Raw genomic sequence first — 13,677 nt, 5'->3', positions numbered from 1 at the left:
GAATAGACTGCAGGAGTTAAAAAAAATGCCAAAATCAACATACAAACCGCGGTTTATAATCAGAAAATTACGGTACAGGTAGCACTGGAATTCTTAATTCCCCACAGGGCGAGCCATTCATTTTCCATTATTGAGTACGCTTGTTCTATCTCTAGCAATTTTCTGCTTGCGGATGCAACAAGGAACTACACCAAGGTCTTAGCCAAGAATTTGGAAAGTGGGAGTGCAAACTGAAAAAGTGGGAGTGCAACCTAAAATCACTACAAAGAAGTTGGAACATTGTATGCGTAGCACACAACCTGAGCGCGCAGCGCCAAGTGTGTTTCACACCCCCCCCCCCCCTCTCTTAAGGGCCCTGGAAGCTCTGCCTACTGTAGTTGCTCTCTGGTGGTTTCTGATGCATTTCTGGTACCTATTTCTCTGTTACTCGTAAACTATTTTGATTTAATTTTTGTTTTGTTTTTAACTCAAAAATGAGGCTTTAAAGCACAGATATTGTAAAGGTGAACGACGTCCACTATCTTTGCTCCTTGTCTGCAATAATGATCAAACATTGAACAAAGAAGATGCAAAAAACAAATAACACATGAATCATTTCAAACAGATTACAACCAAGTCTACTTGATTTGTGTTTTTCAATAAAGACTTGCACAGTTCAATTTACAATATTATGTCAATCCTTCATTTTTGTGTCACTTTAGTCAGTAGACTCACATGCCAGTTGGACCATGAAGCTATTTCTACCTCCATGGTTTGACAAGGTTGGTATTTGAACTTAAAACAAATACATATATTATTAAACTCTATAAAATGTTTCTGGGTCTGTAAATTCCACTATTGGAAAAAAATGGGGGGGCTCTCGGATATACTAGTATGCAGCTCATGAATATGTATATCTTTCGTCAGACCTATCAGACAACACAGGATGTGAGGCAAATGAATTATTTATTTTGACGTCCAATCACACACTTCCCTTATCACGACCTTTGGACCCTATCATGCTCGCTGAGCGTCCGTAGTGGTGTTGTGTGATGTAAACATGTATCGCCTTTCTCGGGCATTATGGTAATGAGCTGACCGTGGGAACTCTTCGCTTAATATAGTAAAGAGGTCAGTGGCTTCAACACAGACCCTACAAGGCTGTTGGCCTGACGGCCAATGGATGCGGATAATGTACGGGGGAGCATCGTGTCGTGCGATGTTACGCACAGTGAATACGGTTGGGTTTTTATACAGCGGCGGTCTTTTTTCGGAGTGAATAATTCGACTGCCTTGAGCAAGAATAACACTTTTCCTGTTATCTGTGTTATTTCAGATCGAATAAAATAGCATAATATGCTATTTTATTCGATCTGAAATAACACAGATAACAGGAAAAGTGTTATTCTTGCTCAAGGCAGTCTCCTTCTCTGAATTTCTGGTTTAAACTTGGTTTTCATGCACCCTAACGATCCAACATCTTTCAGATGATTTACGACGGAAATAATTCTTCTGACCGCTAGTTTTTGGAAACTAAATAAATTTCTGTTCAAGCACGCTTGATGTAGATTGCGCGAAGGTAATAAAAATCTGGAACGTCAATTGGCAATGAAGTCTAATTCTGGAATCATGCAAGTCTGTAATTTTAATTTTTTTTTTAGCTGTTCCAACAGTTCAGTCAAACAGTTAATTGTGATCATCAACTTTTAACACATGTTTTCAATTATTTTTTTAACGCCATATTATAGGCTTCAGAAAATAGAATTAGCTGTTGCAAGCAATTTACCAACCAAATGGATCGAGAGTATAAATTTGAGGAATTTAAACTATGTTAGATCGTGAAAAAGGAACATTAAACAATTAAAGACAAACTATCAACGAGTTAACTCCGACACTTGATGAAAAAATGGTGATCTGAACATCCATATTGGTAAAGCAACAGCACCTAACACGATCAAGTTTAAAGAGTTGCTTGTCAGTTACACAAACTCTTGCAAGAAATCTCGATTGCTACCCTGCGAGCTTGATCCTGTTCCTATGAAGTTGTTGCAAGAGTGTGCAAATTCTTTGTATAGAAAGATCTATGATGACTGAAATCGTGAACAGGTATTTGCGTAGCGGAAAAGTTCTCGATGCTTGCAAACTACATTGTAGTGCACATTCATCCTCTGTTGAAGAACTCTACATTGGATCGCGAATCACTCCAGAAGTACAGGCCTGTGTCTGACCTTTCGTAACTGTCCAAGTTGCTTGAATGAGTTGTTTTTTCTGACTTTTATCAATATAAACCACAAGGGAAACTGACTGGGTAAATTTGTAAATGATTTTGAGGTTGAACAAAGAATTGGCTAAGTGGGATTCGAACCAATGACCTCCGGATTAATGTGCCGGCGCTCTATCAACTGAGCTATCTAGCCCTATATTGGCGGTGTCCCTAACTTGTCAATATCTTTGTTCGGGGGTGCCAGTCAGAAACCATACAACCGTTAACTGCTGTGTAGCCAGGGATCACACCAATTACCTACAATGTACTTGATGAACTTCAGTCCGCATACCGCATACCGCTACAACCATAGCACTGAAACACTATTCGTAAATCTTACAAACTAATATTTTCCTTGAGTTAGATGTTGTAGTCCACTTCCTTTAAATGTTGCCTTTAAATGTTTACTCCAAATTAGACCTATCTTCTGCGTTTGACACAGTGTTATCATGACATACTTCTGAAAATTCTCTCATCACTTTTTAAGTGGATGTAAACTTAACACATGGAAATCAAGACTTTCTTGCTAATTCTTGCTAATCAAATTACAGGGGGAAAAAAGCACTTAAAGTGGTTTCTGAGTGCTTAATTTGTCTACTTTACTTGAAATAATCATTTGAAAGCATTGAAAGGCAGTGGACACTATTGGTAATTACTCAAAATAATTTTTTCCATGAAACCTTACTTGGTTACGAGTAATGGGGAGAGGTTGATTGTATAAAACATTTGATGATGAATCAAGCTCAAATTTGCACAGGTTTGTTATTTTATGCACAACTACCAATAGTGTCCAGTGTCTTTAACAAACTTTTGAAAATAGAAAATTCCTTATTTTTATTTTGATGTAAAATATTGATGATACTTTAATTTCTGCTTTGTTCTGCTTTTAATACAGCTCATCCTTAAACACAAAAACTGGCATAAAGATTGCTATCAAGAAGCTTTCTCGACCATTTCAGTCTGCAATTCATGCAAAGAGAACATACAGAGAGCTTCGACTTCTACAGCATATGGATCATGAAAACGTGAGTTGCGTTTACCTTATTCAGTCTTAAATAATTGCTGCATGTACCGTATTTTCCTGCGGATAAGACGCTCGGCGGACAAGGCGCAGGACGCTAAAATGACCCAAAAAATTTCAAAGGTCAGCAGACAAGGCGCACAAGGCGCACGATTGACCGCACACAAAAGAACGCCTGGCGCAGTGTTGTAGCAAGGACATTTTTAGTGGTGGGCGCAGCTGATTTTAAACTCGGTCAGAAATTGCGAGCAGTGCGCACGTACTTCGTTGAAAGGATTGTTTTCAGGGCTAAATATCAACATTCCAATCGTGCCAAATGCACATTATTGTAAGATTCAAGAATCACAATTTTTAAGTATAATGACAATTGTTGTTACAAAAATGTGTTAATACAAAATAATTGTGATGCATTTGTTGTGAACAGACTGTTTTTTAAATAGTTTCTGCTGTTTGCTTGTTGTAATCACGCCGCGATGAAGTTGAACTTGAACTTTGAGGGTGGAGTAACTGTCTCGATAGTCTCAGGTACAGTTTCATCATCAGCACAACTGAAGCTGCACGAGATACTTTTATATCATCTTCCAATCTTTTCCCGTTTTCCAAAAAAGTCATCCAGCTTACCGTACGTTGCGAGGCCATCTTAAAATTTACACAGATCTCATTCAAGTTAAAAACCCAGCGCGCTGTCACACGTGTGGACGAAGCATACGTGTTTACATGCCTACATGTGGGACACGCGAACTCGTACACTTGACTTTACACAGCCCCCTTGTACTGTTGAGTGGCGATACTGTTTGTATGTACATGGTATGCGTGAAATCCCCACGAAATCCTCACGACCAGACTTGTAGTGCACTCTAGGGTCTACCACAGCGCGCGCTGGTGTACACCACAGTACATACATACATCGTGTACATGTGCACGGTACCAGCACTGCTGTCTGCCTGTATAGACGGTACGCCTTCTACACTGTACTATAGTTCGTTCAATAAAAACGTCAGGGCACATTTCACGAAGAAAACTTAACAAGATGGCAAGAGGCAAGTTACGTGGGAAAACACGTTTGAGGTTTTTATTGCTCGCAATTCTGGCTCAAACAAATTACAAACTGCATTAAAAATGACAAAACACGAAAAAACATGACATTTTAGTCTTGCAATGTGATCAATATCAGTAGAACTTTTAATTTTAGGGGAAATTTTGTGGTGGGCGGCAGTCTATTTTTCAGCTGAAGTGACGGGCGGAAATAGTCAGTGCTGGGCGGGCCCGCCCACCGCCGCCCACCGTGGCTACAACGCTGGCCTGGCGCCACCCGGTGTCGGTACATTGACACAAAGACGTAATTTGTTGCCTTTGAGAACCTACGTATACCGACCTTTATCCAATCAGCAAACACTGTATATTGTAAATAACATAAAGTTCGGCCCAATCAGCGGGCAGAAACCATTGTCCACGCACTGTCTGAAGTTAATTTTATTTGCAACATGAACACAATGCCTCCCTGGACATCCGACGTCCCCACAACGAGGATCCTTGCTGATACAGATACATTGCAACGAAAGACGGAAGTAGCGTGTGTGTATAGTAATGTATCCTACCCGAACAACCGTTCCTACCCGAAGTTTTGAAGCAATAAATTAATTCAATCAAATAAAATGTGGTTTCTTCCTTATTTTGGGGGGCTAGTGTTGTATTATTTTATTTGGCCTTACAAACAAATTCAAATCATATCCTAGTAAGATAATGCTGCGTTCCCATAATACTTTTAAAAGCAAACTTCTAAAAAGAGGCAGTATTATTAATACGATTTGAACGTTTATTGTAACAATAATATAAACTCTTGTCCTACCAAAGATGACAGTTAAGTTCCAAAAGCAAAAGTTTACCACACAATAGCGTTTGGGTGAATGACGTTTGTATGAAGTAATTGACTGTCAATCATTTTCGGAACGAATACTCGGCCACACAGAAAAACGTTTGTACACCGCCGACGTCTGTTGGACCGAAAGCTAGACGCATTGCGGTATTAATTGAATGAAAGCACGGTCATGGGGAATAAACACGTTGCAGCATTGTTGGAATAATTGGACCGTCTGGGGGATTGCGGCATTGTTTGGACGAAAATACGGTCTCAGTGTCTGAATAGCCTTGTTCGTCCGCATTATTGAGTAAGGATTCTTCACACAAAGATCGTTGATTTGAGCTGGACATGAAGGTATTATTTATTTCACGCAGTGATCATAAAAAAAAAAATCAATCGTCAGCAGACAAGGCGCACCGAAAGATAAGACGCACCGATGTTTTTGGGGTCTAAAAAGTCAGATAAGACGCGTCTTATCCGCAGGAAAATACAGTACACATGTGGGCTTGAATACATGTATCTAACCCTGGACGATATCAAAAATTAATATTGCCAATTTATCATCATGTAAATAGTGCTGATTTATTATTATTTACTTTAAATCTTTAACACAATGATTCCAAGTTGGACAGGTTAAATACAAAATCTTAAAATGTGTTAAACCTGACCCCTGCCACGGATAAAAAGTATAATTAATGTCAGAACAAAGGGTAAACCTATTCGCCTACCGAATCCAAACTCCAATAAACAGTATGCGGTTGACAACTTATTGTGTTTTGTACTAATTTATTCTAAAACCAAACTTATGGTGTTCAAAAGACCACAGGTCGCATCGCCTTCGCCTCTTGACTCTTGAGGGCGCTGGTGGACTCTTGAGGGCGCTGTTTCACTGCAGCTCTGATCCTGCACTACAATATTTAGTTGGACTATAACGAAACCCTGACAGCAAGCGATCCAGCAATATAACCTGAGTAAAATGACATTGCGCCTTACTCAAGAGTTAAAAAATTGACGGCAGTGGGGCAACGGCAAATTTTTTCTCTTTCAAAGAAACATTACTTAGTGTATACGTGTAAGTGTGTAGGTATGTGTGTACAGGCAACTACAGGCAAATGTTTCAATGCAATTATGCTGTACAGCAGGAACTACACGTATGGTCAGCAGGGGTCGTAATTTTTAGGGCAAGGCCACTTTGGCCTACGATACAGCACCAGCTACAAGTAATTCCAAGCCCCCTGCGACTAACCCGTAGGGGCAAGGAATATGTGGCGGGGACCCCGCAAAATACCCGCGGGGGGAGTGGGCCCACGAGAAAATTAGAGGGGACCACGCAAGAGATTTGCGGGGCCGTGCAAATGGGAATTGTTGATATTTTTGACGGAAAAAAAAGACGCACGGAAAAAAAAGACGCACGGAAAATTAGCATTTTTTTTTCTTTTTTAGGTGTTCGGGTATTGAACCCGAACACCTCTTATTTTTGTTCGTTTTTTAGGTGTTCGGGCCAACAGCCCGGAACCCCTCTTATTTTTGTTCGGTATTTTTTTCTTTTTCTTCAAACTTCTTCTTCTTCTTCTTCTGACCGTCCCTTGTCCGCTAACAAAAGCGACTTGAAACTTCACACATAGTTAGCGATTTATTAGGAGAAGAAACCGTGTGAGTTACGTCATGATGACGTCATCAATTCTTGAGTTATGAATATTCAAAGTTTGTTAATTCAAAAAATCATAACTTTTGATCAACATGAGGGATTCTTACAATCGAAACATCATCGGAATCGTCATTGAAAACTCCGTAAATGCCTCACAGACATGACCCCATTTTGATGTTGTCTTCCGGCTCAAAAGAGAGGTTGAACAATTTCAAAATTCACGTCTCAAGAACAACGTAAATCCCCATTGGTATGTGCATAAACATTGCACATAGGCATACACACAACGTGTAGTGTATTAGCGGTGCAGCAGAGCACGCTCCAGTGATCATCCATTCTGATTATTAGCGGCGATTGTCCGCTAAAAAAATCACACTTCCCAAGCACATATAAAGTAGAAACTTCACACATAGTTAGATATGTATAAGGAGAAGAAACCGTATGAGTTATGTCACGATGACGTCATCAATTCTTGAGTTATGAATTTTCAAAGTTTATTATTTCAAAAAATCATAACTTTTGATCTACATGATGGGTTGTTACAATCGACACATCATCGGAAAGTTCGTTAAAAACTCCGTAAATGCCTCGCAGACGTGATCCCATTTTGATCTCGTCTTCTGGTTCAAAATCGAGTTTGAAAATTCACAATTTCTTGTATAAAGAACTACGAAATTTCCCCATTGGTTGTGTGTAACACTTGTGGCGTACGCGTGTAGTGTATTAGGCATAATTTATTGGGTGGCATGCTGCCAAGTTTGTTGTACTCTGTGCCATAGCGTGATATGCATGGAGCTATATAGTTATGCAGAACGCTGCGAAAACGCTTTCATTTCAATCTTCAGCGTCAAATTGTTCAAATGTTACCCTTCTGATGGCTTAGTGGTCAATGTGGAATTGGAGACGAAGTTTCGCTGAGATGGCCACCTACTTCAGTGATTCATGGGACTTTTAATTATGTGAGAAAACAACAGTACAAAATGACGAACATTGGTCGTGTTTTGGTTAAACACCGAGAAGAATAGAGACGTTACATCGATCGACCACTCCCGTGGGTGAAGGGCGTTTTGGGCCCACGGAATTCACGTCAGTATTACGATATCTATTACTTCTTGAACTTAGCATAATCATCAGTTGTTTTGATTATTTGTTAAAACAACTATCCAAGTTATTTTGAGTTAAATATTTTGAAGAAAGAAAATCTCTGGAATAACATAAGCCCTTTCAAACTTTCTCTATAGCAGGAAAGGACGTTACGTAAACTAATCTATTTCTACCTCCATGCGGAGACATTGATGTTACAACATGTACAATACAAAACATTAAAAGAAAACAGAATGGTTAAAGCATAAGGCCCAAGCAATTAGGAGTGGTCATGCTAAAATAAACTGCCGGATTAAACAAAACTTTAGTACAAACAAATCAATAAAACAATGCAGATTTTCATCTTCTTCTTCTCTTCGTCCCTTGTCCTCGAACAAAAGCACACTTCCCAATACATTTTTTGTTTTGACTTGAAACTTCGCACATAGTTAGATATGCATTAGGAGTGGAATAATGTGTTAGTTAGGTCATGATGACGTCATCCATTCTTGAGTAATAAAAATTCAAATTATTATCGCAAAAAATCATTATTTTTGATCCACGTGATGGATTCTCACAATCGATACATAATCGAAAAGGTCGTTAAAAACTCTGTAAAGGCCTCGCAGACATGATCGACCCCTTTTTTACCTTGTCTTCTGGTTCAAATCAGATTTTTCGTGTATTTTCGTCAAAAATACATTTTTTGTTTTGACTACTACCGCACTGCGTTGATCACACCGGTTCTCGTCCGATCAGTGAAGTTAAGTAACATCGGGCCCGGTCAGTTGTTTGTTTTTGTCTGTTTTTTTTTTTTTTTTTACTTCTTTTTTAAAATATTATCAATAGAGCGCGAAAAAGCTTCATGAAGAATAGTCTTCGTTCAAGGCGGTTAAAACATACATGCCCCTTACAGTCTTTTCTTCAGTCGTCAGTCAATATTTCCTAAGTTCATATTTCCTAAACTACATAAGCTATTTTGACAATTTGTACATCATATGAAAGGGCTTTACGTACTTGACAGAAATGGATATGTTGGTGAACTTTCGTTGACCTTTTGACCTGTTTAAACGGGAAGTGACTGTGAAATGATTTGAAAGGGCGTGGTTTATTGTCTTTTAGGTCGAAATAATCATCCTTTGATGCTTTACCATCACACCATACAAGTCTGGCAAAGGTCTGGTTTAAAACAAATAGTACCGATGACGTCACCAAACATACACTTTTACTAGATGAGTAATCATGTGGTTTTGACAGTTTTTGCAATTTGAATCATTTATTACAAATCTTGAGAACAAAGCAAAGTGTAATATTTGTTTTTTAATCCAGGCTTTTACTCCCGGAAACCGAACACCTTCAGTTTGTTCACAAACTCTCAATCTCTAGTTTGTTTTTTTAATTGTCGGACTTTGATTGTCTTTTGCTGTTAAATTATTTGTCAGCATCCCCCACCACCTGCGCCTTCAAAAGTTAAATAAATGCCCCTGCAAATATGAAATTTGTATCATTTAAATTCCTCAATTATCTAACAGGTTGTTGAGGTCTGTCAAAAATGCTGATGTCAGGGACTCAAAATCTTCTACCTTGATTTATTTGAAAGGCCTGAGCTGTCAAAATTGTATAATATCTTGCTAGGTACCTCTTAGTTTATTACAATGTATAAATCAACAAAATAGCTTTCACTGATGAAAATATCAGGGTCTGAATTTCAGACTTACAAATGGTCCACATAATAAAGAATATGCCATAATAACTTGTCGTTGTGAGACATTTGCACCTTACTTGTACATACAAAACAGTTAGTTGGTAAGAAAAGAATGTCCATAAGCCTACTGTTCTATTTAGTAATATGCTGTTTTGATAGTTTCCAGCATTGTAGAAGTTTTATAAGAGGAAGAACGTCCGACAATTTTTTAAATATATTTTTTATTAGAAGGTCCGACCTGTTACACAATTTACAGATGTTTTTGCCCGTTATTAGTAGAAAACTGAGCGCAAAGATTTGGTTTCAAACCTGAGAATTTTTACTATTGCGGTCGATAGATCATCCCCAAGTGCCATCAGGGTCGATTCTTAATGATTCCTCCCACATTTACTTGTTTTGCCCAGGGTCATTGGTATAGCAAACACTGAAAATGGCACAATCATTTCCCACTTTGTCCGACCTCCTCTCTTTGTTTTATTTTTGCCATTGTGGGACAAAAACAATTATTTTTTAAATGGTATAATGTCCGTATTCCGACTTTTAATATTGCTGGCATTCGAGTACTGGGGAACATTTATAACAAGTTAACAATCCGATCTCCCCTCGTTATATTTTTGCCATTGTGAAAAAAAAAAAATCTTCTAAATGATAGATGTCCATAGTCCTACTTTTTACATTGCCGGCAGACGAGTTGGGTAACATTTCTTTTTTACGATGTTATAGTTTTGCCGTTGTTAAACAAAGCCTCTTTTTAATGGTATAACGTCTGTGTTCCGACTTTTAATATAGTGCTGGCATTCGAGTTTGGGAACATTTTGTTACAAGTTAAGAATGTCAGACCTCCCCTCTTTTTGTTATATTTTTGCCGATGCGGGACAAAATATTTTTTTAAAGGTAGAGTATTCCGTCCTTTAATATTGCCGGCATTTGAGTTATGAATTTCGGACTTCCCCTCGTTGTTATATTTTTGCCGTTTTGGGACAAATGCAGTTAAACAATTTTCTTTTAAGTGGTAGAATGTCGGTATTCCGTCTTTTAATATTGCCGGCATTCAAAGTATTTTTGAATTTATTTTTGCAAGTTAAGAATGTCGGACCTCCCGTCTTTGTTTTATTTTTACCGTTATGAGACAAACCAATTCCTTTTAAATGGTATCATTTCCGTATTCCGACTTTTAATATTGCCGGCATTCGAGTTGGGGAACATTTTGTCACAAGTTAAGAATGTCCAACCTACCGTCATTGTTATATTTTTGCCATTGTGGGACAAATGCATACTCTTTTCTTTTAAAAAGTAGAATGTCTGTATTCCGTCTAGTCTATACATTTTCAACATTGCCATCGATGGCAGACCAACACCTCACTAAACACCTCGTGGTGTGCATTGTCTGCATGCACTTTGCTGTGTCTGGCGTTGTAAAGGATGCATTTTCTCGCAACAGCAAAAATATAACAGCGAGGCGAGGTCTGACATTAGTAACTTGTAACAAAATGTTCCCAAACTCAAATGCCGGCAATATATTAAAGGACGGAATATTGCATTTTCCCACAACGGCAAACAAAACAAAACACTGAGGGGAGGTCAGAAATTCTTAACTTGTAAAAATATGTTCCCCAATATTCGATTGCATGCGGGACATTCTTAAAATTTTTGTTCCATTTTATACAATGTAAAAAGACAATTCTATTTTAAAGATGGAATACAGACATTCTAACATTTAAAAAAATATTATTTTTCTGCATTAAGTCCCACAGCGGCAACAATGTAACAACAAGGGGAGGTTGGACATGTCTTAACTTGTAGAGAAACGTTCCTCAACTCGAATGCTGGCAATTGAAGTCGGAATACGGACATTATACCATTAAACAAAATTTTTATTGTCCCGCAATGGCAAAACTATATTAACAAAAAGAGGGGAGGTCTGGCATTCTTAAATGTATCGAATGTTCCCCAATATACTCGAATGCCGGCAATTTTAAAAGAGTTGAATACAGACATTCTAAAATTTAAAAAAATGTTAAGATTCATGTTCCCACAACGGTAAAAATAAAAAATTTGTTCCGTTTTTAACATACAAATGTCAAAACATTCTACCATTAAACAGCAAAAACAGGACATTCTACCATTAAAAAAGAAAATGTTTTTGTCCCACAACGACGAAAAAAACCATAAAAAATGGGAGGGTCGACATTCTTAACTCGTAGCCAAACGTTCCAAATACTTGAATGCCGGCAATATTAAAAGACGGAAAACGGATATTCTATCATTTCAAAGAAAAATGTTAAAATGCATTTTCCCACAACGGCAAAAATATAGCAATAAGGTGAGGTCCGACATTATTAGCTTGTAAAAAATAATTCCCAGCTCGAATGCCGGCAATATTAAAAGACGGAAACGGACATTCTACCATTAAAAAAATTATTTATTGTCCCACAACGGCAAAAATATAACAACAAGGGGAGGTCGGACAAAAATGTACCCCAACACGAATGGCAGCAATATTAAAAGACGGAATACAGACATTCTATAATTAAAAAGAAAAACATTAAATGCATTTTCCCATAAGGGCTAAAATATAACAACGAGGGGAGGTCTGACATTATTAGCGTGTTAAAATATTTCTCCTAACGTGAATGCCGCCGGCAATATTAAAAAGATTTTGGAGGTTGAACGAAGAATTGACTAGAGTGGGATTGGAACCAACGACCTCCGGATTAATGTGCCGACGCTCTACCAACTGAGCTATCTAGCCCTATATTGGCGGTTGTATCGTAACTTGGGTGTGATCCCTGGCTACAAGGCAGTTAACGTTTGTATGGCTTCTGACTGGCACCCCCGAACAAAGCTATTTACAAAATAGGGACACCGCCAATATAGGGCAGATAAGGAGGGCAGATAAGGACAAGGGAGCAAGGAAAGAGGCAGATAAGGACAAAGAAGCAAGGACGGAGGCAGATAAGGGCAAGAGAGCAAGGAAGGAGGCAGATAAGGACAAGGGAGCAAGGAAGGAGGCAGATAAGGGCAAGGGAGCAAGGAAGGAGGCAGATAAGGGCAAGGGAGCAAGGAAGGAGGCAGATAAGGGCAAGGGAGCAAGGAAGGAGGCAGATAAGGACAAGGGAGCAAGGAAGGAGGCAGATAAGGACAAGGGAGCAAGGAAGGAGGCAGATAAGGACAAGGGAGCAAGGAAGGAGGCAGATAAGGACAAGGGAGCAAGGAAGGAGGCAGATAAGGGCAAGGGAGCAAGGAAGGAGGCAGATAAGGGCAAGGGAGCAAGGAAGGAGGCAGATAAGGACGGGGAGAGCAAGGAAGGAGGCAGATAAGGACAAGGGAGCAAGGAAGGAGGCAGATAAGGACAAAGAAGCAAGGACGGAGGCAGATAAGGGCAAGGGAGCAAGGAAGGAGGCAGATAAGGGCAAGGGAGCAAGGAAGGAGGCAGATAAGGGCAAGGGAGCAAGGAAGGAGGCAGATAAGGACAAGGGAGCAAGGAAGGAGGCAGATAAGGACAAGGGAGCAAGGAAGGAGGCAGATAAGGACAAGGGAGCAAGGAAGGAGGCAGATAAGGACAAGGGAGCAAGGAAGGAGGCAGATAAGGACAAGGGAGCAAGGAAGGAGGCAGATAAGGGCAAGGGAGCAAGGAAGGAGGCAGATAAGGGCAAGGGAGCAAGGAAGGAGGCAGATAAGGACAAGGGAGCAAGGAAGGAGGCAGATAAGGGCAAGGGAGCAAGGAAGGAGGCAGGTAAGGACAAGGGAGCAAGGAAGGAGGCAGATAAGGACAAGGGAGCAAGGAAGGAGGCAGATAAGGACGGGGAGAGCAAGGAAGGAGGCAGATAAGGACAAGGGAGCAAGGAAGGAGGCAGATAAGGACGGGGAGAGCAAGGAAGGAGGCAGATAAGGACAAGGGAGCAAGGAAGGAGGCAGATAAGGACAAGGGAGCAAGGAAGGAGGCAGATAAGGGCAAGGGAGCAAGGAAGGAGGCAGATAAGGACAAGGGAGCAAGGAAGGAGGCAGATAAGGACAAGGGAGCAAGGAAGGAGGCAGATAAGGACAAGGGAGCAAGGAAGGAGGCAGATAAGGACAAGGGAGCAAGGAAGGAGGCAGATAATAGCAAGGGAGCAAG

At 39.7% G+C, this 13,677-nt stretch overlaps 2 protein-coding genes across 2 annotated transcripts in view; one reads left to right on the top strand and one right to left on the bottom strand.

The window, feature by feature from the left end:
- Positions 1–13,677, top strand: part of LOC139954241 (mitogen-activated protein kinase 14B-like) — a 117,094-nt gene that overhangs the window by 11,418 nt on the left and 91,999 nt on the right. Inside the window, exon 2 of the mRNA XM_071953961.1 lies at positions 3,138–3,267. Coding sequence (XP_071810062.1) covers positions 3,138–3,267 — 130 coding nt within the window. The remainder of the gene's footprint in view (positions 1–3,137; positions 3,268–13,677) is intronic.
- The window catches only part of LOC139954245 (U6 snRNA-associated Sm-like protein LSm3), a 514,674-nt gene that overhangs the window by 492,100 nt on the left and 8,897 nt on the right, over positions 1–13,677 (bottom strand). The window lies entirely within an intron of this gene.

Source organism: Asterias amurensis, chromosome 2 (assembly GCF_032118995.1).
Source record: "Asterias amurensis chromosome 2, ASM3211899v1".
Lineage (NCBI taxonomy): Eukaryota > Metazoa > Echinodermata > Asteroidea > Forcipulatida > Asteriidae > Asterias > Asterias amurensis.
The sequence above is the reverse complement of the archived record's forward strand: the minus strand, read 5'-3'. Positions and strand labels throughout refer to the sequence as shown.